At 44.0% G+C, this 25,448-nt stretch overlaps 1 protein-coding gene across 6 annotated transcripts in view; it reads right to left on the reverse strand.

Moving 5' to 3' along the window:
* Nucleotides 1-25,448, reverse strand: part of celsr1a (cadherin EGF LAG seven-pass G-type receptor 1a) — a 377,534-nt gene that overhangs the window by 159,424 nt on the left and 192,662 nt on the right. For all 6 annotated transcript variants that reach the window (XM_086010282.1, XM_086010280.1, XM_086010278.1 and 3 more), the window contains exons 4-5: nt 13,507-13,729; nt 2,506-2,621 (exon numbers count right to left, since the gene is read on the reverse strand). In XM_086010282.1, coding sequence (XP_085866408.1) covers nt 2,506-2,621; nt 13,507-13,729 — 339 coding nt within the window. The remainder of the gene's footprint in view (nt 1-2,505; nt 2,622-13,506; nt 13,730-25,448) is intronic.

Here is a 25,448-nt window from a genome sequence, read left to right on the forward strand (position 1 = left end):
GATAGCGTTGAGTGACGTGATGGTTGACCAATCGGTGCGTCACGGGGGGCGTTTCATTGCGTGTGTGGGTGGGCCTAATCCTTCTGAGCTGAGGTGAGTGGCCGCCATCTTGATTCCTAACTATTGATTTATTGTTCCCACTTTCTGTGTGTTTATTTTGAAATGTAGATTTCCAACAAAAGAAAAGTTGCTTTTAAAAGGAAAAAAAATCCTTTTGCAAAGGGAACTCGGGCTTTCCCCCCCTCAGCGGTGGATGAGCTGCCTGCAGGCCTCAGGCCTCGAACTCTTCTCGCCAGCCATGCCCGAACTAGGCACCGCCTGTCCCGCTGGGCCCAATTCCAAACCAGTGGCCCGCGATCGGCACCATCTTGGTAAAGGCTGGTGCAGCGGGACTGAGCCGAGCATTGCCATCGCCGCCATCTTGGTAAAGGCTGGCGGGGCGGGAGACAGCGAGCGCAGTGAACGTCGGCGGTGGCCTGGAGCGGGACCGGAGAGCCGGGCCAGGACTCACGTGCTAGGTCGTGCACCGGCCGGCCCTGAGGCGCTGATCCGCACACGGAGGCTTCGGCTCACTGCGTCCGGGCTCGGAGGAAAGGGAGAGAGAGAGAGGGGGAGGGAGAGAGAGAGAGGGGGGGGGGGGAGAGGGAGAGAGAGGGGGAGGGAGGGAGAGAGAGAGGAGAGGGGGAGGGAGAGGGGGAGGGAGAGGAGAGGGGGAGGGAGGGACAGGAGAGGGGGAAGGAGGGTGAGGAGAGGGGGAGGGAGGGAGAGGAGAGGGGGAGGGAGGGAGAGGAGAGGGGGAGGGAGGGTGATGAGAGGGGGAGGGAGGGTGAGGAGAGGGGAGGGAGGGAGAGTAATGCAGGGAGAGACAGGGGGAGGGAGAGAGACAGGGTGAGGGAGGGAAAGAGTGAGGGGGTGGGAGAGGGAGGGAGAGCTCGCCTTCTTCCTTCCTTCCTTCCTTCGCAGGGGTCTATCGGGCCAGGCCTGAGGCGCTCCTTCCCTCCCCCTCTCTCCAGGCTAATCCTGAACTAAATCCAGCAGTCTCTCTCTCTCTCTTCCCCCCCATCTCTCTCTTCTCCCCCCCGGTCTCTCTCTCTCCCTCCCCCAGTCTCTCTCTCCCCCCCAGTCTCTCTCGCGCTCTCTCTTCCCCCCAGTCGCTCTCTCCCCCACTTCCCCCCAGTCGCGCTCTCCCCCCCCAGTCTCTCTCTTCTCCCCCCAGTCTCTCTCTCTCTCTCTTCCAACAACAACATGCACTCAAAAAACCCTCGGCACCGCCGGGCACTCCAGCTAGTTCCATATAAAGGGTCACTATCTGAAAGCAAGTTATTATTTTTTGCCCCAATCTGGCTCGCATGTGTTTCAGTACTAAATGTTATTTCTTTCCCCTATTATTTTCTGCTTCCATGATTCATGGCCACCAAGCACAACCCTTCAGTTGGAGGGGTAGGACATTCTGAGCTGCACACATTCTGTGAACCCCAGGTATACTGCTCTGTGAACAGATGGTACATTTCACATAAGGAGTCATGGATTTTATCCCTCTCAAAATGAGAGCTGGCTGCGAATGGGCAAAAATCAGGCCCCTGTTTGAGTGCCATGCAACACTGGGACACAAACCCCGAGAGGCCCCAATAGTTCTCAACCTGTTTAAACATCTAAGAAATAGGCAGGCGTGGCAGGCTTTGCTTTTATTTTAACAACTTCCAATTAAGGAAACGATGAAGTGTGTACTTTTCGAAAGGTGGACTAAAGCAGCATAAAAATACGGACACTATCGCAGATCAGCTATGAAAGTCTTGCAAGTGGTGAAATTAAGTGAAAACAGACGGTAAAGATTCTTTAGATTGTAACAGTTGGTACAAATCAAAGCACTAATGGACCCACGGCTCTTACGCAGCATGTCTGTTATCAGGCTCTCAAGATGATCAGCATATGGCCTTTCACTTGTTAGGGCTGCATGCAATTCTTAACTATGTAAGCTTTTGTCAAAGTGTAGCAATGCTTAAGGCACTTGTTTTTAAAAGAAGCAATGTACATGCTGCAGAGATGATTATCTGATATAGTTCTTCAAAGACTGCTTTCCTTCTCAAATGGATGTGTAAATATTTGGTGGACAGGTGCTTCAAATAGTGATTCAGGTTTTCCTTTTTTTAATCCAGATCATATTTCGTCAAAGCTTGTGCGAAAAAACATCAAATGCTTTTTATTGGCCAGTGGGTTTGGGAAGGCAATGCAAAGCTGCTCTCCTTGTGTGCCATTTCTTAGTAGCTCAGCCTCTATCAAGTGTGCTTGCCAGTGACTGGATCGAGCACTGATTTTATATTTTTGTATTATCGAAAGAACATCGAGTGTGAGCTATATATTTGATCCTCTATGGTTAATTATGCTTTAACAATACAGTACATCAAAACACATGCTGATAACCAATGTTCACTTTGGCTAATAGGAATCATTAACAGTCTTTTTTACACTCTAAACAGATGAAACAGATCGCAATCGCTGCCTTACCCGCTGAGAATGTCAGTTGGATTTGTTCTTCGATGATCTCCAGTGCAATGAAATCATGTTTTTCATTAAAACGCCCATTGTAAAGTAGCAAGGCATTTCTTTCCTTTGTTGCAAACCTGCAGCAGAGATAGAGAATGAGAAAAATGTATTACCAATTAAGGAAACATGCAGGAGCTGCTCGAAGGAAATGATTCCTGTCGTACTTTTCCAACAGCATGGTCTGTCTCAGCTTAACATCCCATCAAACAGAAGCACTGAATACAGGTACAAGGATCTGGGATTTAGATGGGAAATGTAAATGCATGTATTCATACAAGTAGATTTGAATAGTTCATAAATTCGTCAAGAATTTGGGGCAGAATCCAGTTACACCATGATTCCACCCCATTTGCACTGGCCCTTCAAATTCATGGGTGGATCTTCCACCCACCCTGCACATCGATGGAAGTATGTCTGGGCTGGTTCCTGCCGCGCCCACACCCGCCAATTGTGCCGATTACGGTCTTCATAGGCCTCAATGGACCTCATGCAACTGAGAGCTGGTGTGAGTCATACCGAGGGGCCTTAATAGTCTCCAAACCTTTACTAGGGAAAGGTAATATATCATCTTCCCAAAGAGGCATACTTCTTCCATTGGCCGCAGAAGATCCAGAAGTCAATTTTCTTCAGGGCCTTGCTGGGCCAACTCTCCATTGTCGGGATGGCATGGTGCCTCTGTGTCATTCCAACTGGCAGTTTGGAATGGGCGCCACTGATGTGTTTTTGCAAATGTGAAGAGCCCACTGCACCGGCCTGTGATCACCACCACTGACCCTGGTAAAGTTCACAGGGCCAGGAGGCGGGGCCATGAAAAATGCACCTTTGACACTTGGAGGGGGGGCCCCAACCAGAAAAGGCCATGCTTGGGCGGCTGCCAGGTGCTTGCAACCATCTCTGCAAACTGAATGATGCAGCCACCCCCAGCCCCCAAAAGCTCCTTCGTAAGAGGACCCCTGCTGCATTTAAACAAAAAATATTCTCCTCACCTTCAGGGGTCCAGGCCCTGATCCCTCCCCCCATTCAAGGTACTCGTCATTGGAGATTCGACAGTGGGAAAAATATCCCTGGTCCAGTCCTATGCCAATGACAGCTTCAGCAAGAATAAAAAAATCTATATCAATTAAGTAATGAGGAGAAAAGTATCTTTTATAATCTATAAATAACTGACGAGGGAGGAGAGAAGAAGAAGAAACAAATAAATAAATACTTGCAAATAAATAGTGCAAATCCACTGAGGGAGGTGGAGAAAAACTGATAATACAAGTAACGGGGAATAAAGGGATCTGGTACAGAAGAAGTTACTTACATCTTAAACAAGTTTTTGAAGTGGCAGGTAATATTACATGTAAGGCCAACCCGTACCTTTCAGTGATCAGTAAGGGGAGTAATCTTTTTAGCCTAGTCAGTTGTGTGATAAATTGTGTTATTAAACCACGATCGTATTTAGGATGAGAGGAATCCAGGAGACTTCTGAAACCCGTATTCCAGAATGGGATTACCTCGGAGCAATGCCACCACAGAGCCACTAATACTATCAACATTTTAAAATTTAACGAGGGGGGAAAAAAAGAAACAATCTCATCAGGCATGCAGTTCTGCATCCAGGTTTTTATTATTTTGATGTTAAAATGAACTTGCTCTGAAAATGTTCTCACTAAGCTTGTTCACATGACAATCAGTAATAAGTATCTGTGAGAAATGTTGAACAAATTTGATAATTGTGGATAATTCACGTTCACTCTGAAAACAGTCTGCTGCTTCTGAGATAATGTGCACTCTATTGGATTTACAAATGTACCCTTCTATTAGTTAGGAAAACAAGGAGCAGTTTGTATCGGAGATTGGCAGAAGATCGACAGGAAGAAGCTCTTCAACTCAAGCCAGGCGCAGTGTGGGGCTCTGCTTTAAACTGGTTAGTCACTAATACATCTAATCTATTTAACCTGCATTGGCAGAGACCTTTTTAAGGCTTTCAACTACTGCACCTCCTTTAAATTAAATAAGCCTCTAGAGCTGAAGGGTTAATCTTTCTACTTAGCCCCCCACCAGGGATTGATTAGTGGCACCAAACGAAGGTTTTTTTTGTCAGACTGATGCTTAGATCCCCTGAGGCGACACAACCTACACAATATCAGACACATGACAGTGGTAATGAGGCTGAGGCTTCATGAGGTAAAGCCCTCTCTTACATTCCAGAGACCCTTTTGCAACACGCAAGACGACAAAATACACCCTCTTCAGATGCGCCTGTCAGTACATGCTTAAAGGTGGTCTTCATTACATGTCCAGACTTAGCCAGCTTGCAGTGCTTCTCCATAACTTGAGCACACCTGTCTCCCAAATGAAGCTTTCAGCTGCAACAGGTTCAGTCAGCTCAGCAATTGCTGTTTAGTGACCGGGGGTATTTGATTTTCTCCCTCCCTAGCCCAAAGGCACAGAGGCCTATTGTAATGTCTCTAACACCATCCTGGAGATCAGATTGGCTCAGCGCAGGGGTTCGAACCCGCGACCTTCCCGGTCTGTCTGGCTCAGTTCCACACTAAACAGCACATCTAGCAACTGGACCACCGGAGGATCCAGAAACACAATTATTTGTGTGGTAAGTATTGGAAAGTGGATTTAGAGAATGATACAGAAATGGTGAGCACTTCATTATTCATGAAATTTTATTTCATGTCCATTCTAATACGATTTATTCCTGGATTAGGACAATGATTCATCTGATTAGCAGTTCCTTTCCACCTACCCTACTGTTTCTGTGTTGCTGCATCACTTAAAAAGAATCCACATGGCTGGAACGTCCTCAGCTCAGAAGTCAGACTGCAATTTACAAATTAAATGCTCTCCATTATTCTCCTCAATCTCTAGCAAATAACTTGGTCTCAAATGAACTACAGGATGAATATGACCAGAAACAGCCTAAAATAATTCACTGGCTAGAAAACAGAACATGTAATGGCTAACAGATTGCTCATTAGAAATCCAGTATTAAGAGTAATAATTTTTGAAAATCAGAACCATTTCTGAACCAAACTCACTGATATTAACCTCAACTATATTCGCACTGACATTTAGCCGACAGATTGCACCCGAAATCTGACTGACTTTTTAAACAAATAAATACTGAGACCGATACATGCCCAGTAATTCCAAGATGGCTGGAGGAAAACATTAAAATGACCTGCTCGGAGTGTTACAAATACATTAAAGATGTACGACTTCCCAAGTTGGCAATCTCTTGTCACAATGAAGGAAAATCAGTTGACAGTACAAACACTGGTGGGGTATCACAGAAGATGTGCTGTTCAGATTAGCAGCTATTCAACAGGTAATTGCCAGGATAGTCAACATAGGATTATGGAGGCCCTTCAAACAAAAAGCTTAATTGTTGAGAAGTGGAAGAGAAGAGGGATCAATATCAGTTTTAAGTAGATCAGCTCAGTGGCAGGTTTCATGCCAGTACCAATTCTAATGCTTATCAAGAAGCCACTCTCAGCAGAGAATCAATCATTCTGTCACCCTATCCTCTGTTGCATCATTTCCTACAACATTCACACTTATGAATGTCCACGTGGTCATTCCATGTCAAGGCTGTGGTATAAAATGGAGTCAGCCATGTGCAGCCAACACTACAGATTTGAGAAATCACGGTGTTCCATTGAGAGAACACAATGTTAAATTGATGCAATGAGGTGGGGATGCAATTACTGAGCCTGGATTAGTGCACTGGATCTTAATGTACACATGGCACTAGGGTATATCGTAAGCACTCACCAACAGCGCAGTCAAGGTTTAGACCCGATGGGGAAGAAGAAATGAGGGTGATGTTGAAGATGATTCTCTTTCTTTTCCCTAGTAGACACAACACTTGTCATAAGAACTTAAGAAATAGGAGCAGGAGTAGGCCAATCGGCCCCTCGAGCCTGCTCCACCATTCAATAAGATCATGGCTGATCTGATCCTAACCTCAAATCTTCTATCACTCTGCATCCACCCGAACCCATGTGATCTCCCGGGAGAGGCAAAAAACCAGATAAAGACCCAATGGCCAATTTGGGAGAAAAAAATCTGGGAAATTCCTCTCCGACCCATCTAGGCGATCGAAATTCTTCCAGGAGATCACTCTGTCCCTATATTTTCTACAGTACTTACCTTCTGTAAAGGCGATCTCCACCCCAGCCAGGAACAGGAATAAAACCATCTCCTGAAATCTAACACAGAATTAGAACACAGTAGGAGCAGAACAAGGCTACACGGCCCCTGGGCCCACTCCACTACCCACAGGGCCATGACCATTCCGAACCTAGACTCATGTCCAATTTCCTGCCCGCTCCCCGTAACCCTTAATTCCCTTTACTTCTAGGAAACTATCTATTTCTGTTGTCAAAGGTGTCTCGGGCCTAGTTTGGTTATATTTGGCTTTATGTAGGGTATCTAAAGACTGTTTCTGACTGCTTATACTCAGTATAAGATGACAAAATTATGTCACTGTTTAGAGGTTCAAAGTACGAAGGGAGGTCACCTTATACATGAGTCATTTCATAGAATCATAGAAAGTTACAGCACGGAGGGAGGCCATTTCGGCCCATCGTGTCCACACCGGCCAACAAAGAGCTATCCAGCCTAATCCCACTTCCCAGCTCTTGGTCCGTAGCCCTGCAGGTTACAGCATCCCAAGTGCACATCCAAGTACTTTTAAATGTGGTTAGGGTTCCTGCCGCTACCACCCTTTCAGGCAGTGAGTTCCAGACCCCCACAACCCTCTGGGTGAAGAAATTTCCCCTCAAATCCCCTCTAAACCTTCCCCCAATTACTTTAAATCTGTGCCCCCTGGTTTTTGACCCCTCTGCTAAGGGAAATAGGTCCTTTCTATCCACTTTTTCTATGACCCTCATAATTTTATACACCTGAATAAGGTCTCCCCTCAGCCTCCTCTGTTCCAAGGAAAACAGACCCAGCCTATCCAGTCTTTCCTCATAGCTAGGATTCTCTACTCCTGGCAACATCCTTGCAAATCTCCTCTGTACCCTCTCTAGTGCAATCACATCTTTCCTGTAATGTGGCACGCAGTATTCTAGCTGAGGCCTAACTCATGTTTTATACAGTTGAAGCATAACCCCCCTGCTCTTGTATTCTATGCCACGGCTAATAAAGGCAAGCATTCCGCATGCCTTCTTAACCACCTTATCTACTTGGCCTGCTACCTTCAGGGATCTGTGGACATGCACTCCAAGGTCCCTTTGTTCCTCTACACTACTCAGTGTCCTACCATTTAATGTATATTCCCTTTCCTTGTTAGCCCTCCCCAAATGCATTACCTCACACTGCTCCGGATTGAATTCCATTTGCCACTGTTCTGCCCACCTGACCAATTTATTGATATCTTACTGAAGAAGGAAGCTGTAGACTGCAGTATCAACCTCACAGCCGATTTTAGTATCATCTGCAAACTTCTTAATCATACCCCCTATATTCAAGTCTAGATCATTGATATATACCACAAAAAGCAAGGGACCTAGTACTGAGCCCTGCGGAACCCCACTGGAAACAGCCTGCCACCATCACCCTCTGCTTCCTTGCTCAGATTTCCTCCTGGATGATTTCTGTCTGAGAGCAGCATTTCCTATGGAGAGTGGTGACTGACACCAATTGGTACTCCAAAGACTAGGTCCAGCAGCAACATCACACAAGCACGTTCCTATCAGCTACTGCTCCAATGCTCCCCATTCCTGCAGTGCTGCGATATTTAAATGGCAGCTCACATTACCAACTTCAGTCCTGGCTCCCGCTGATTTTTATTCTTCTCGCCCCGTGCCTCTGATTTTAAATCAGATGCAGAAGCCTGAACTGAAATTGAGAGGGAGAGTTACTATTTAAGTATCACAGCACTAGAGGAGCAGAGCAGAGCAATAATGGAGAGGAATGCATGGGCTAAGAACATAAGAAATAGGAGCAGGAGTCGGCCATTTGGCCCCTCGAGCCTGCTCCGCCACTCAATAAGATCATGACTGATCTTCTACCTTAATTCCACTTTCCTGCACTATTCCCATATTCCTTGATTCCTTTAATATCCAAAAATCTATCGATCTCCGTCTTGAATATACTCAACGACTGAGCCGCCACAGCCCTCTGGGGCAGAGAATTCCAAGATTCACCACCCTCTGACTGAAGAAATTTCTCCTCATCTCAGTCCTAAATGGCTGACCCCTTATTCTGAGACTGTGACCCTTGGTGCTAGACAACCCAGCCAGGGGAAACATCCTCCCTGCATCTACCCTGTCAAGCCCTGTAAAAATGTATGTTTCAATGAGATCACCTCTCATTCTTCTAAACTCTAGAGAATATAGGCCTAGTCTACTCAATCTCTCCTCATAGGACAAACCCCCATCCCAGGAATCAGTTTGGTGAACCTTCGTTGCATTCCCTCTATGGCAAGCATATCCTTCCTTAGGTAAGGAGACCAAAACTGTACACAATACTCAAGATGTGTTCTCACCAGAGCCCTATATAATTGCAGTAAGACATCTTTACTCTTATACTCATTAAATTAAAAAGTAGGGGGAGAAAATGTATTTGTTAACATGAAGGCATGGACTATTTGAGTTTGACTGGAATATTGGGGGAGCCGCTTTATACATGGATCGCTTTGTACACAGCAATTAGTCGTGTAAAAGTACTGCAAAATTATGCAATTATTCTTAGGGAGGCCTTAATTAACCTGAAAGAACAGAACTGGAGCTATAATTAACTAGAAAAAAATGTAAACAGAGTAAATAACTAACCAGTTTTACCAGCACATTTATAAAGGTTTCCCGGACTATAGTAAACACTTGGTAACACATATTTTATTACAGCAGCTGGCTTCTTAACGTAACAGATAATTTATTAGAAAGCACTGCATTAGGTGCAGCTAAGCAAACCTGTAAATTTACTGACACTATTAGCAAGTTGGGGAGTGCTGCTGAAAGGGATTTTAATCCTACGAGGTCTTTTTAAAAACTTCAAAAATATACACACACAATGTATTTTCATCTCCAGAAAGATTTCCCATTGCTTTCTCGGGATAAATACTGAAAAGTACAATTAGGACAACATGCAGAACTTTCCGAATCTTTAAAACTGTTCACATTTCGGAGGTGAAGCACTGCTGACGTATCTCCGAAGGGCTCAGGTACTCTGTGCCTCTTGCCCCCATTTTATGCACTAGGAGAACACACGTTCTATGAAAAAAAATCTGATGATCACTAAGGCTACAAACAGAAGACACAAAGAGAATACCCAGTTGTAAACCTGATGAATTGCCAAATGGTTATGTCATAATACTTTGATTTTTTATGGTTTCTGTTGCATTAAATCAGATCACTGTGTTATCTGGATTGCTTGTCGTTCCCAAAGATACAAGCTGGCAATAACGATTTATTCTTTCGTTGAATCTCTGGGGTGCCAAGCATTGCTTCCATGGCGACACCAATAGATTTTGTTAAGTGTACCAAGGCTTGGACAAGATTAAACAAATGGGTATTTGGAATCTAGCACGCTGCCCATTATATAAAGAGCTGCCCCAGTTCATTAACATGCATGAAGCAACTCTTGTGCAAGACAGAGCCAAAGGCTTCTTTGTGGAGAAATGGGAGACATTCTCCAATCCCCTGTCTATTTTATAACTCCCTGGAAAAGTGCCAGGGCACAGAATTTAAAACCAGGCTAACCAATGAATGAGGAGAACACGGATTGATTGAAATACAAATTCAATGCAAAAAAGGCACAAACCAGCTTTTTGCCCGATCGGCTCAGCAGCATAACCACAATGTGCTAACTACAGGTTACAATCCCCTGATTTCCAAGTACAAGTATTAATGGAGTGAAAGTAAAGAAACATGTCATTAACAATCCAAGTCACACAGCGGAGGTTTTCCAGTGTGTTTTGTGGAGTACAACACAGCAAATCACATTCATGGGCCTATTTTCAGTGCTCTCGCTGGAAGCCTTGTCCACCGCCGCACATATTGGGATATCACAGGAACACCACCTACAATATTCTACCTGCTAATTCTTTTTAGCTTTTTTTATTGGGACCTCAAGAATGCATATTTGCATTGTATAATGTTGTTATACATGTGTACATTGATGTATTATTTTGTGAAGCCATTGTACAGGAGTACATTCATTCACGCTGATATTTTATGAGGTCATTGTATATATATTTTATGAGGTCATTGTATATATAGACATTTTACAAGACTGTACATTCCCACACATAGTTTATGAATTCACTGTGTATCCTGACTGCACACTGCCTGCTGGAAGAATGAATCACTGCGGGATGTGAAGCATCTCTTTTGGCCTTGGGTTCTGAGGATAGTTCGAGTTGGGGATAGTGGCGAAGGGTCTCTGAATACTGATGATCGTGTTGGTGGGGTTGATGCCACTCCTGGGGCAGTGGGTGGTTTTCTACACTGACTGGGTATTTTCTGTTTAGTGGATTTCCAGGAACATTTTCCAGGCTGCCTATTATTTTTCTACTTCCAAAGAGGACAAACATTGTTCTGAGTGGCAGAAGTCCCTCAGGTATTTCAGTCATGTGTCCGTTGTGGCTGGAGCTGCACCCTGGTTGGAGCAAGAGTCATATTAGAGAAGTGCTCCTTGCAGTGAGCAGGCTAAGGCCCAGCCAGCACTCAGTCCTCCAAGGTTGTTCATAAGGATCTCTCAGACTGCAGTCTACAATGGCTGGATGAGGGAGCATGGTCAGAATATGTGGAGGAGGGTGTCCTCCTGGACTCAGGCCCCCAGCGTGGTATGGAGGGGTGGAACTTGTGGATTTTGGGCAGGGTGCAATACATGCAATGTTAGGATTAGGATTTTGAATTGATTTTCCTTCATTTTGCTATAGGGAATGGTGTTTACGGTATGACTCTATACATTTGCAATTCCTCCTCGCTTAACAGTCACCCTGGGTCACATTCTCAGACAACCTTTAGGTTCTCTGCTTGTCCTTGGCTAGAGGTAAAAATGACACAAGACAACAACTTACAGTTATAGGGCACCTTTAATGCAATAAAACATCCCAAGACACTTCACAAGAGCGTTATCAAACAAAACACTGAGACGCACAAGGAGATATTAGGACAGGTGACTAAAAGCTTGGTCAAAGAGGTAGGTTTTAAGGAGTGCCTTAAAGGAGGAGCGAGTAGAGAGGCAGAGAAGTTTAAGGAGGGAATTCCCGAGCATAGGGCCTAGGCAGCTGAAGGCACAGACACCAATGGTGGAGCGATGAAACTCAGGGAGGCACAAGAGGCCAGAATTGGAGAGATCTCAGAGGGTTGGAGGAGGTTACAGAGATAGGGAGGGGCGAGGCCATGGAGGGGTTTGAAAACGAGGATGAGAATTTTAAAATCGAGGTGTTGCCAGGCCAGGAGCCAATGTAGGTCAGTGATGGGTTCTCTGAGCTAGTTGTAGCAAAAATCAGAAAACATTTACCATTTCACTAGACAAAGAAAATCTTCCCTATAGATCCTCTAAGGCCTGGATGCATTTTTTCCAAGATTTATGTAAGTTTGTGCATTTTGTTTTAAATTTTGCATTTGCGAAGGAGTCCAGCCCGATCTCTACATATTTGTTCAACGTATGTGACGTCTAAGACACTTAGCCATCCCATATATCAGAGATTTTCTTGACCTTTAACCAGATAATGTTATATGATTGGTCTATTTGATTCCTGACTGGACAAGAGGCTAGTCAGAAAGAATGATGTAATACAACATTTATGATGAAACTGCAAAAGATTTCAGATGGAGGAAGAAACACATTGAAACATTATAGAATGATGTATAGCCATTCAGTCCATCAAGCCCGGTCTCTCCATAGATCACACTTATCAACTGTTCCATTTTGCACGGTGGCATAGTGGTTAGCACTGTTGCCTCACAGCGCCAGGGACCCGGGTTCGAATCTGGCCTCGGGCGACTGTCTGTGTGGAGTTTGCACATTCTCCCCATGTTTGCGTGGGTTTCCTCCGGGTGCTCCGGTTTCCTCCCACAGTCCAAAGATGTGCGGGTTAGGTTGATTGGCTATGATAAATTGACCCTTAGTGTTAGGGGGATTAAATACGTGGGGTTACGGGGATCGGGTGGGATATGTGTCGGTGCTGGCTTGATGGGCCGAAATGGCCTCTATCTGCACTGTGGGGTTTCTGTGATTTTAATCAAAGCATCTCAACATTAAGCAGCAGTATCATGAGAGAGTCTCAAGTCAGCAAAATCAGCCACTTTGCTAGAAAAACACACTGCTGCATCAACTGCACACCTGAAATCCATCCTTTGCAACAAATTGCAGAGCGAGAGGTATACCACAGACCGTGCGGAGTCTGGTCTGTCTGCCCCACTCACCAAGCAACTGACCACAAGTGCAAACCTGAACAAGATAAAACTCAAGAGATTTCTCCTCAAGTCTAAAAGGAGATGAAGAAAAACTCCAGACTTTAATACAGTCGGAATTAAAACCTACACTATTCAGCCTGACATTCCACAGATTGCTCAGCCACCATCGTGGCAGCACTGGGGCCATCATTTTCCACAGAGCATTCAATCATCCCTGATCTTCAAACCATTCTTAGACAGATATTTATCCAGTTTTTTAAGAAGAATTATTTAACATCATTTTTGTTGGATGTCTTCCCTATATCTACTATTCCATGAGAAAATAAATTTCCAGTTTCAGGACTTATTTAACACTTAATTAATTCTGTACTGAAATGTTACAGTTCTCCGGTGCAAGCTGGAGAGCCACCTTGTTTTTAACTTGGCCAATTTTGGAAAATAACCATGGGCCAATTTAATGACAGAATTTTGCAGTCTCGACTCCTATACTTCACTCCAATTCAAGATTAACACTCAATCCACAGCTCATGTCACTTTTCTTGGGGGGTTTAATTGCATGAGTTTGTCTTTAGTCATTTATACTCACATGAGGGAGACAGTGAAATGGAAGCGCTGTCGTAGGCCCTTGAAAGTCACAAAGGACTGTGGAGGAAAGCTACGTGTTGTAATTTCACAGTATGGTCTCTCGTACTCGCCAGATGGGCATTCACATCTGAAGCCACCAACAAGCAGATTGATGCACGTTCCTCCATTCTTGCAGACTCCTGATGCACAGCGGCCTGACCTGGTGCTCACTTCACAATGTTCACCTAAAACACAGGAGAGGAATATATAGTGAATAAATGGTGTATGATTCATTGTCATCTCTCGCAATCATTGAGAAGGGCAATTGAGCAGTTGCAGATGTTTGTTTTTACTTTGTCTTTCTTTCCTCATACTCTTCCAGTTCCTGAAGAATCAACACTTCTATTTAAAGACAAGATGGATCAGCAGCAACCCATCGTGAGGCTCATCTCTGCAGGCCCAAGTTTCCCCCACTGTCTCGGCCACTGTGATTTAATAGTAAACAAATCAACTCCCCAACACTGGCTAATGTGCTGTCGCACCAACACTGCTACTCCTCCTCTACCTCACACGGATATTTTTCATTTTGACTCAGCTGGAAATGATAGAAAGGCAATAAATCAACATAAACATTTGACCGACAACTATGGAGCTACGGTTTCAAGCTAATTCTTTACTTGATTCTACCAGTTACTCGAAATTATTATAGCCAGGCACCGTGACATATAGAGAGTGGCAGGTTTTGTCGAGTCTGTTTTAGGTTTCGTTAAAATAATGCCAGAATATTCAAAAAATAATTTTCACCCAATATGAAATATTGGGATAAGGAATAGCAGCTGAACTATTGTGAAGAGCTGGTTTAAGCTGAGAGTCCTCTGAAACTACCTTGTCAAGGTCTCCCAGCAAGCTGTTGTGATCTGGAATGCACTGCCTGGAAGGGTGGTGGAAGCAGATTCAATAATAACATTCAGAAGAGAATACTTGGAAAAAAAAATTACTTGGCTATGGGGAGAGAGCAGGGAAGTGCGATTAAGAACATAATAATTAGGAGCAGGAGTAGGCCATACGGGCCTTCGAGCCTGCTCCGCCATTCAATAAGATCATGGCTGATCTTCGACCTCAACTCCACTTTACCGTTCAATCCCCAGATCCCTTAATTCGCCTAAAGATTACATTGGATAGCTTGACCAAAGAGCCAGCACTGGCACGATGGGCTGAATGGCCTCCTTCTGAGCTGGCCTCCTTCTGAGCTGTGTCATTCTATGATTCTAATTCCTGGTGAAGGGATCTAATAGTGCTGTATTTCTGATGTAAGATGACACTGTACTCCTGCTGCTAAAACTAAGAGATACATGACCAGGAATGTAAAGCCTTTATTTGATAGATTTTAACAATGGAAACAACTCTTCCTTTGTAACAGGAGCACCAACCAAAATTTGGGATGGAGATTATTTGCATCTCAGCAGAGGTAGTTGGGGTTTTGCCAGTATGTGACAATAGTCCTTTTTAACCTCTTCATCAGCTTGTTAGGATCAATGAAAAGCTTATGATGCCATTGCTACTGCTGTTCATTGTGTCTGAACTTCACTTTTGTGAATTATTTAAAAGAATGCTATTTGTTAGAAACTTGACAAATTGTTGCAGAGAAAAAAAACCAAGCTAAGCTGTGGGTGTCTGCATTTAATTAGGCCTAATACCAGCTGTCACATCCCAATTAGTATCACTGTCACAGACACTATCAATTGGGCTCTTCATTTTAAAGTGCCATGACACTTCACCACTGGCTTTCATGTTTTGAAATCATTTGGCACACAGGGACAGGGCAAGCATCATCTCTCTCTAAAAGGGAGATTAGGCTATTATTCAAAGATGAAGGAGGTCATCTTTTCAGTCGCTTAAATTAACTCTAGTCCAGTGGCATTCACTCAGAGCCAACAAAGGTTTCCATTTCAGTGCCTTAAAAAAAGTGAGTTAATGCAGAATAAACACTAGGAAAAAAAAAGAAACCCGACATTAGCAGATACACAACAAAGCCAGGACAACTCAGTAAATCCATAGTTTGTAATGATAAAACTGTAACTCTGACATTCATAACACAGCTACAAATGTAACGAATCCACCATTTTTAGTGCAGATAAATGTATTGAAAGCTTTTTTTTTGTTTCCACCTTGCTTTATGGTTACTTCAATTACGTGCAACTGAGCAAGAAAACTGGAGATGTTGTGACACCGTAGGAAATGCTTCATGTTTTTCTTAATTAGAGTTAAAATTATTTCAATTGCAAAAAAAAACCAACCATGGTTTGTAACGCATTGTGTTCATCTTTCCCCTGGGAGACTATAAACACAGCTGTAGGTGTGACCAAAATACAGGGATAGTCTTGTGATACTAATTCCAGACTCTACAATTAGCACTGGCAGGAATTAGCATCACAAGACACCCTTCTTTTTTGTAAAGAAAAGCCTACATCAAAACCGTACCTTTCAAACCAGAGAAAGCAGTTTTGGGGAGGTTGCTGCTTGAAGGACAGATAACCAGCAGATAAATGTTGAAAATCAGGAGACCATGTGTCACATGACAAATGCGTGCCTCCTGCTAACTTGATGATTCCAGACAAAGTGGCTCTTTATTATGTTGGCTTAGCATTATTAAAAAGTTAAAGCCTTCAGTCCTTGGATGCTCAGTACAAAACGGGTAACTGTTGTATTTTGATGATCTGCCCTCTGAAAGCTGTTTCTGTTTCTATGTAATGGCCTGTTATTACTGTACATACTGGGCAGTCACTTGCTTGTGCATGGATAACAGTAAAAATATGGTGACTCAATAGCATCTGGTCTAATACCGACAAAGTTGACACACACAAGCAACCTCAGTCACTTGTAAAAAGAAGTCCCATCAAGTTTTCAGAATTTTATTGATGGTTGTAAGGGTCATCCACAAATGTCATTATTTTCAGGAGAGCACAAGCAACACTTTTTTGGAAAACTCCCTTTCAAAAACATATAATTTCTAAGACATAAATATTGAAGAAATTGTGTATACAAAACATTAATTCTGAAAACTTGATGGGACTTCTTTTTACAAGTGACTGAGGTTGCTTGTGTGTGTCAACTTTGTCGGTATTAGACCAGATGCTATTGAGTCACCATATTTTTACTGTTATCCATGCGCAAGCAAGTGAATGCCCAGTATGTACAGTAATAACAGGCCATTACATAGAAACAGAAACAGCTTTCAGAGGGCAGATCGTCAAAATACAACAGTTACCCGTTTTGTACTGAGCATCCAAGGACTGAAGGGACCTTTGTACTCTTGTAGAAATTGTGATAATTATGGCTATCCAACTGAATGTGTTTCAATGGGGCCTCAAGTATAAGAATGTTCTTCATTGTTTCTCCCATGACTGTCACTTAATATTTAATCGGTAAGATAACTGAAAAAACAAATTAATTCATGTATTGCAAATAGGGTAATGGAGACATCCAACAGAATTGGAATACAGTATTTTGCTGGATGACATCAGAGAGAAACCCAAATTCAAGCAGATTATCAAAACATCATTGGCAAGGTACAAATCCACATTTTTAACACTAAAGGTGCAATTCCACAGTATGACATAAATTCCTTAGGTACAGGTATGAGGTAAAGATACTCTCATTGAGGGAAGCTGCATTCATTTTCTTAAGCAGGGTCCACACGTGTCAGAAGTTAAAAGAGCTATTTCTGCAGGTTGTGCATAGTGAGGACATCTCTCCACTCTACACTAGAATGGTAAGATACATGCTTATTCCTGCATTGAAACTTTGACAAATGCCCAATCTCCCATTGAGAAGAGACTGAGAGGAGGTGTGCCATTTTCCCATGAGATGGCCCAATAAATCAAACTAACTAGGAAGTCTGTTCCTGAGCACCTCCTTATACAGGCTGAGGGAGTTGATAATCTACTTGTTTTTTTGGCAATGAATGATGCATTGCCCAGCAACATTTGAAGAGGGGGAATGGGGCTTTTAGGACCAATTTTATGCCCGAGCATGAATCCGATGGTGTGCTTTTTGTAAATACCTGGCTTGATAACACAGCTGTCTTTCCGGGTTCAACTCATTCAAATGGACGGCCCCATGGAATCAGCATTTACTAAAAGTGGGGGAGCAAGAAGCGTACGCTGCTGTGGGCTTTAAAGGCATAGGTTCAAAGCATTTTTTGATCTGGTGCCCACATTTCAGTTTTGCTGCAGTGAGCAGCAAGAAAAAAAAATCAACCTTCCTGAGGTGTGAGAAGTTGCTGATTGCTCTGTTTCAGATCCTCCAAATCTGAAAGGGAAGCCCCACAGCTTGTAACACCCAGTTTCATGGGTGGTCTTCAGGCCAGGCATCCACTAAGCAGAAATCCTGGATTCAGTTAATATTCAGTGAAAAGCCAGCTGCAGTATATTTTTCCAGTTAATGACAAGAAATGAACAGCGTCACTTAGGAATATATTTTTAGGAAAATTAGAGGTGAATATACAAGAGGAAATGCTACTTTACACTCCCGCCCTTTCTTTTTGCTAAAAATAGTGTACAGAAGGAAAATATACCACTTAGTACTTTCCTCACATGGACAGCCTCGAGATACTAATGGAACCAGTGCAGAGGGAATAAAATGTCACTAGATGAATTAACTGAACCAACAGCAAGAACAATAAAGGTCACCGGTGTCAATCCCAATGAGAAAATGCCTCTACCTGCAGGCTTACACATTCTACAGATCTGCACAGATGTTGGGATGTGTAATTCTCATTGATACTGTACAATTACGGAGGCTACTTGATTTTTTCCTCTGAGGTATGATTTTAACTTACACTTAAATGAAGTCGACTGGATAATTCCTGAACTAAAAATTTCCCTCATAGCTGGAAATTAATATATTTCAGGAGGAGGCACAGAATATCCTTCTCATCACACACACAATGAATTTTTATTTTCCCCACAAGTAGAGATGCAGAGAAAAATGTTATGAACTAATGAATGCTGTTGTGCTGAGACAATGGTAGAAATCTCCATAACTGGCATCCCAAATTAATATGAGGAACAATTTCCCCCCGCCTCTTTTTTAAACCAACCCACTTGATGTCTAACATCTGTGGTAGGTAAAATTTTGGAGTCCATTATTAAGGAGACAGTAACAGGACATTTGGATAATCATAATTTAATAGGACAAAGTCAGCATGGTTTTATGAAGGGGAAGTCATGTCTGACAAATTTGCTGGAGTTCTTTGAGGAAGTAACGTATAGGGTGGATAAAGGGGAACCAGTGGACGTAGTGTATTTAGACTTCCAAAAGGCATTTGACAAGGTGCCACACAAAAGATTATTGCTTAAGATAAAAAATCACGGGATTGGGGGTAATATTCTGGCATGGATAGAGGATTGGCTATCTAACAGAAGGCAGAGAGTTGGGATAAATGGTTCATTCTCAGACTGGCAATCAGTAACTAGTGGTGTTCCGCAGGGGTCAGTGCTGGGTCCCCAACTCTTTACAATCTATATTAACGATTTGGAGGAGGGGACCGAGTGTAACATATCAAAGTTTGCAGATGATACTAAGATGGGAGGGAAAGTAGTGAGTGAGGAGGACATAAAAAACCTGCAAGGGGACATCGACAGGCTAAGTAAGTGGGCAGAGATTTGGCAGATGGAATACAATACTGGAAAGTGTGAGGTTATGCACTTTGGCAGGAAAAATCGTAGAGCAAGTTATTATCTTAATGGCAAGAAACTGGAAAGTACTGAAGTACAAAGGGATCTGGGGGTCCTGGTGCACGAAACTCAAAAGGTTAGTATGCAGGTGCAGCAAGTGATTAAGAAGGCCAATGGAATGTTGGCTTTCATTGCTAGGGGGATAGAATATAAAAATAGGGAGGTATTTCTTCAGTTGTACAAGGTATTGGTGAGGCCGCACCTGGAATACTGCGTACAGTTTTGGTGTCCATACTTAAGAAAGGACATACTTGCTCTCGAGTCAGTACAAAGAAGGTTCACTCGGTTAATCCCGGGGATGAGGGGATGGACATATGAGGAGAGGTTGAGTAGATTGGGACTCTACTCATTGGAGTTCAGAAGAATGAGAGGCGATCTTATTGAAACATATAAGATTGTGAAGCGGTCGGATCGGGTGGATGCGGGGAAGATGTTCCCGATGATGGGTGAAACTAGAACTAGGGGGCATAGTCTTAGAATAAGGGGCTACTCTTTCAAAACTGAGATGAGGAGGAACTACTTCACTCAGAGGGTGGTAGGTCCATGGAATATGCTGCCCCAAAAAGCTGTAGAAGCTACATCATTACATAAATTTAAAACAGAAATAGACAGTTTCCTAGAAGTAAAGGGAATTAAGGGTTATGGGGAGCGGGCAGGAATTTGGACATGAGTCTAGGTTCGGATCGGTCATGGCCCTGTGGGTAGCGGAGCGGGCCCAGGGGCCGTGTAGCCTGATCCTGCTCCTATTTCGTGTGTCTAATTCTGTTAGATTCAGGAGATGGTTCTGTGATAGTGGATTGGCGGTTAGGATCAGATCAGCCATGATCTTATTGAATGGCGGAGCAGGCTCGAGGGGCCGATTGGCCTACTCCTGCTCCTATTTCTTATGTTCTTATGTTCTTATGTCCATAATCCAGATCCCATCCTTTTCCAGCTAGAAAGTGGAAATAAGGAGCTCCACGTGGAATATATTGCCAAAAATGTGTTTTAGTGCACAGTAATTAAAGTTCCTATCTGTTTGTCTGAATAGGTGTTGATTCAGATTCATAGTTCACAGTATTTGTGGATGGACTGAAGCAGTGAGCACTGCTGAACATAGACCTGTGATCACAGAGTATTCAGGAACAACCTCCATCAGGGAGTGTGCAGACCTGCACCTGACCAGATTTAGCAGGTTGATGGGATTTACAGTGATCAATACAGACCAAACTCAATGCACAGGGAGACGTCAAAGATTAAGTGGCCATTTATTTCATTTACTGTTTGTGAGACTTCGCTGTGTGAAAATTGGCTGCCACATCTGCCTACATAACAACAAAAACACTTTGAAAATAATGAATTAGCTGTGAAGCCCTTTGGGATGTCCCGAGGTCGTGAAAGGCGCTATATAAATGCAAGTTCTTTCCTATTTCTTTATATTAATAATCCTTTTTTCAAGATATTCAGATGCATGTTTGCTTGTTCCCAGCTTGTTTATGATAATAAGAAATAACTTGCTCTGTCACAACACCTTTCACAGGATGTCCCAAATCCTTTCACAGCCAATGAATGACTTGTGAAGTGCAGTTCCTGTTGTTATGTAGGCAGACAGCATACAGCAAAGTCCCGGAAATTAGATAAATGACCAGTTAAGCTGATCTGTGGGCTGAAGGATGAATATTGACCAGGACATCGGGAAACTCAGCTGTTTGGAAAGCTTCAAGAATATTTAACAGAAACATTTAGTGCAAGACAAATTAAAAAATCACCACCTAAGACATTAGAAGTAAGCAACACCGGCATATTTGTGCACCTTGACCCCTACAAATTAGTCTGTCCTTTGACAAGCACTCATTTTAAGCACAATATTTTCCACAAGTGAATGCTTGTACCCTGACCAAAGGCTAAACTCTTCAATGAGCTATTTAACTGTCAGGTTAAAAAAGGGGCACTGGCCTCATGAAATAGGCAAACATTTCTTGTTGGGAGTGGGAGACAGGAACCGGTGAATTTTCTTCATGACGATATTCTGTGCAAGCACCCTGATGATGTGATCTATGTCATTACACCATGTTTTTTTTTAATTCAGTGATGGGATGTGGGCGTCGCTGGCTAGGCCTGCATTTAGTGCCCATCCCTAATTGCCCTTGAGAAGATGGTGGTGAGCCGCCTTCTTGAACCGCTGCAGTCCATATGGTGTAGGTACACCCACAATGCTGTTAGGAAGGGAGTTCCAGGATTTTGGCCCAGCGACAGTGAAGGAACGGTGATACAGGTCCAAGTCAGGATGGTGTGTGGCTTGGAGGGGAACTTGTAGGTGGTGATGTTCCCATGCGTCTGCTGCCCTTGTCCTTCTAAGTGGTAGAGGTCGCGGGTTTGGAAGGTGCTGTTGAAGGAGCTTTGGCGAGTTGCTGCAGTGCATCTTGTAGATGGTGCACACTGCAGCCACAGTGCGCCGGTGGTGGAGGGGGTGAATGTTTAAGGTGCTGGATGGGGTGCCAATCAAGCGGGCTGCTTTATCCTGAATGGTGTCGAGCTTCTTGAGTGTTGTTGGAGCTGCACTCATCCAGGCAAGTGGAGAGTATTCCATCACACTCCTGACTTGTGTCTTGTAGATGGTGGAAAGGCTTTGGGGAGTCAGGAGGTGAGACACTCGCCACAGAATTCCCAGCCTCTGGCCTGCTCTTGTAGCCACAGTATTTATATGGCTGGTCCAGTTCAGTTTCTGATCAATGGTAACCCCCAGGATGTTGATAGTGGGGGATTCAGTGATGGTAATGCCATTGAATGTCAAGGGGAGATGGTTAGAGTCTCGCTTGTTGGAGATGGTCATTGCCTGGCACTTGTGTGGTGCGAATGTTACTTGCCACTTGTCAGCCCAAGTCTGAATGTTGTCCAGGTCTTGCTGCATATGGACACGGACTGCGTCAGTATCTGACGAGTCTCGAATGGTGCTGAATAGTGTGCAATCATCAGGGAACATCCCCACTTCTGACCTTATGATGGAGGGAAGGTCATTGATGAAACAGCTGAAGATGGTTGGGCCTAGGACACTGCCGTGAGGAACTCCTGCAGTGATGTCATGTGATTGAGATGAATGACCTCCAACAACCACAGCCAACTTCCTTTGTGCTAGGTATGATTCCAACCAATGGAGAGTTTTCCCCTTGATTCCCATTGACTTCAGTTTTGCTAGGGCTCCTTGATGCCACACTCGATCAAATGCTGCCTTGATGTCAAGGGCAGTCACTCTCACCTCACCTCTGGAATTCAGCTCTTTTGTCCATGTTTGGACCAAGGCTGTAATGAGGTCAGGAGCTGAGTGGCCCTGACGGAACCCAAACTGGGCGTCAGTTAGCAGGTTATTGCTGAGTTAGTGCCGCTTGATAGCACTGTCGACGACACCTTCCATCACTTTGCTGATGATTGAGAGTAGACTGATGGGACGGTAATTGGCCGGGTCGGATTTGTCCTGCTTTTTGTAGACAGGACATACTTGGGCAATTTTCCACATTGCTGGGTAGATGCCAGTGTTGTAGCTGTACTGGAACAGCTTGGCTAGGGGCGCAGCTAGTTCTGGAGCACAAGTCTTCAGTACTATTGCCGGAATGTTGTCAGGGCCCATAGCCTTTGCAGTATCCAGTGTCTTCAGCCGTTTCTTGACATCACGTGGAGTGAATTGAATGGGCTGAAGACTGGCATCTGTGATGCTGGGGACCTCAGGAGGAGGCCGAGATGGATCATCCACTCGGCACTTCTGGCTGAAGATAGTTGCAAATGCTTCAGCCTTGTCTTTTGCACTCAGGTGCTGGGCTCCACCATCACTGAGGATGGGGATATTTTTGGAGCCTCCTCCTCCTGTTAACTGTTTAATTGTCCACCACCACTCACGACTGGATGTGGCAGGACTGCAGAGCTTTGATTTGATCCGATGGTTGTGAGATCGCTTAGCATGTTGCTTCCGTTGTTTGGCATGCAAGTAGTCCTGTGTTGTAGCCTCACCAGGTTGACACCTCATTTTTCGGTATGCCTGGTGCTGTTCCCGGCATGCTCTCCTGCACTCTTCGTTAAACCAGGGTTGATCTCCCGGCTTGATGGTAATGGTAGAGTGAGGGATATGCCGGGCCATGAGGTTACAGATTGTGGTTGAATACAATTCTGCTGCTGCTGATGGCCCACAGCGCCTCATGGATGCCCAGTTTTGAGTTGCCAGATCTGTTCGAAATCTGTCCCATTTAGCACGGTGGTAGTGCCACACAACACGGTGGAGGGTATCCTCAACATGAAGACGGGACTTCGTCTCCACAAGGACTGTGCGGTGGTCACTTCCACCAATGCCTGTCAACACAAGATGCATAAGCCATGTGACACTGGGATCCTGCCATCATATCCCTCCAGCACTGACCTCACCAGAGTTGAGGTCAGGGGGAGGGCACTTCATTTGCATATGGCTCACATGCACTGATGAGAACATTCTGGCACTCATCTGCCCCAAGCTGCCAGAACCTCCAGCACTTGGCCACCATTGGGGGAGGGGGTGGTGGCCAGGCACCCTCACCCGTTTTGAGACCCAATGACTCAGTCTCGTGTAAGAGGGCCAATTCTCTTCTTTTTTTCCCCCTCTGTTCAGGGTGCAAGTTGGCTCCCTAGCCTGAACCCCCACCTCCACCTATCGCAGTCCCCAGTCTTGTGCCAGGTTCCTTACGGGCCAGATAAGCAGGAACTCTTGGCGTGGGGAGTCCTCATCCCCTCTGACCTGGCTGGCCTTGTAAGGGGTGTGCAGAGGCTCTGGCCTTTCAAAAGGCCAGGCTAGCATTTACCAACTAAGATCAGGAACTGGCATATCCAGGTCACAGCCTACATTCCAAACCGCTCCACCATGGAAACTCAGTTTAAATTGGCTGCCATGTTTGTGTGAAGCTGGCACCCCTTTAAAATAAATGGTCAAAACAGCCAATTAAATAAGTTCATCACCCCCCCTTCCCCCACTATAAAGCAAACATTTTGAAGGTTCATATGCACATTCGTCATGAAAAAGTGTTCAGCAAACATTTGTTTTAAATGTTATTGATGCAAAACTTCATTATGTAAATGGATCATTTGTAAAGATGAAAACAATGCATGGTTATTCTGGGTCCCTTTCTCTACTTTCAATACCAGATTCACTTTATACATTCTCATACAGACAACACCTCTTTAAAATGGAAACCTCCTAAATAAAGAGGCAGCTTACAGATTCAATAATTGACTATTTCAGCACAATTTGTATAAGCCTCACTTTGCTACCTTCAACCCTGGCCTATCGTGAACCTGAACCATTAGATTGTCTCCTGTTTGGGTTGATCTCTACAGGAGAGGAAACCAGGCCAGCTCCAGAGGTAATTAACTAATTGTCGTATAATCCAATTTTGTAGAAGACTGTCAAGTACTTAAAATCCTTTTATGTTGGCAAAAGTAGACATATGAAGACAGGTCAACTATCATCACCTGAAGACATTACAAATAATTAGTTCATGGAAAAGGCAGCATGAGAGAGAAAACCAGACTGATTTGAAAGTAATTACTGTGCACAGGAAGCAGAGGATACACTGAATCTGGTGACAGTAAGAATGGGAAGATTGGAGGTGCTGTTACATTGGGTTATTTTGATAGCCTACCCTATCATCGTGCTGGGAAAATTTATCAAATAGATGACAGATATCACCTGACATTTCCTTTCCTTCCGACAGTAGATTAGGGCAAAGCAACTCAACATTCTTTTGCCCCACTGCAAGGCTGTTTGTGAATCAGTATTTCTGTTGCAAATTCATTTTGCTGCTTTTCTCATTTAGAAGTATCAAAAAGGGAATGATGAGCAGCTTCGAATCATTCACATTGTCTCCGCACTTTGCCCTGCGTAGGGCTGCTGCACGACAGTAAATTCTAAACTCTGCTGGCAAGCTACAGGCTTATTTGTCAAAACACAAACCAGACCAAAAACTTAAGACAAACTGCTTAAAATCACCCCAAAACAAATCACCCCAAAACAAATATAGTTGCACCTACGTTGGATTGGAGGAAACAAATTCTGCAGAACCGCATTCATCAATTAGTTTCACATAAATACTTAGAACTGCTTAACTCAGGAGTTCCAGAACAGATTGAATATTGCACAGAATGTATCAAACATAGAAACATAGAAGATAGGAGCAGGAGTAGGCCATTCGGCCCCTCGAGCCCGCTCTGCCATTTAATGAGATCATGGCTG

The sequence above is a fragment of the Somniosus microcephalus genome, chromosome 17 (assembly GCF_052327205.1).
Source record: "Somniosus microcephalus isolate GS21.2 chromosome 17, FLI_Smic_1.0, whole genome shotgun sequence".
NCBI classification, from domain to species: Eukaryota; Metazoa; Chordata; class Chondrichthyes; order Squaliformes; family Somniosidae; genus Somniosus; species Somniosus microcephalus.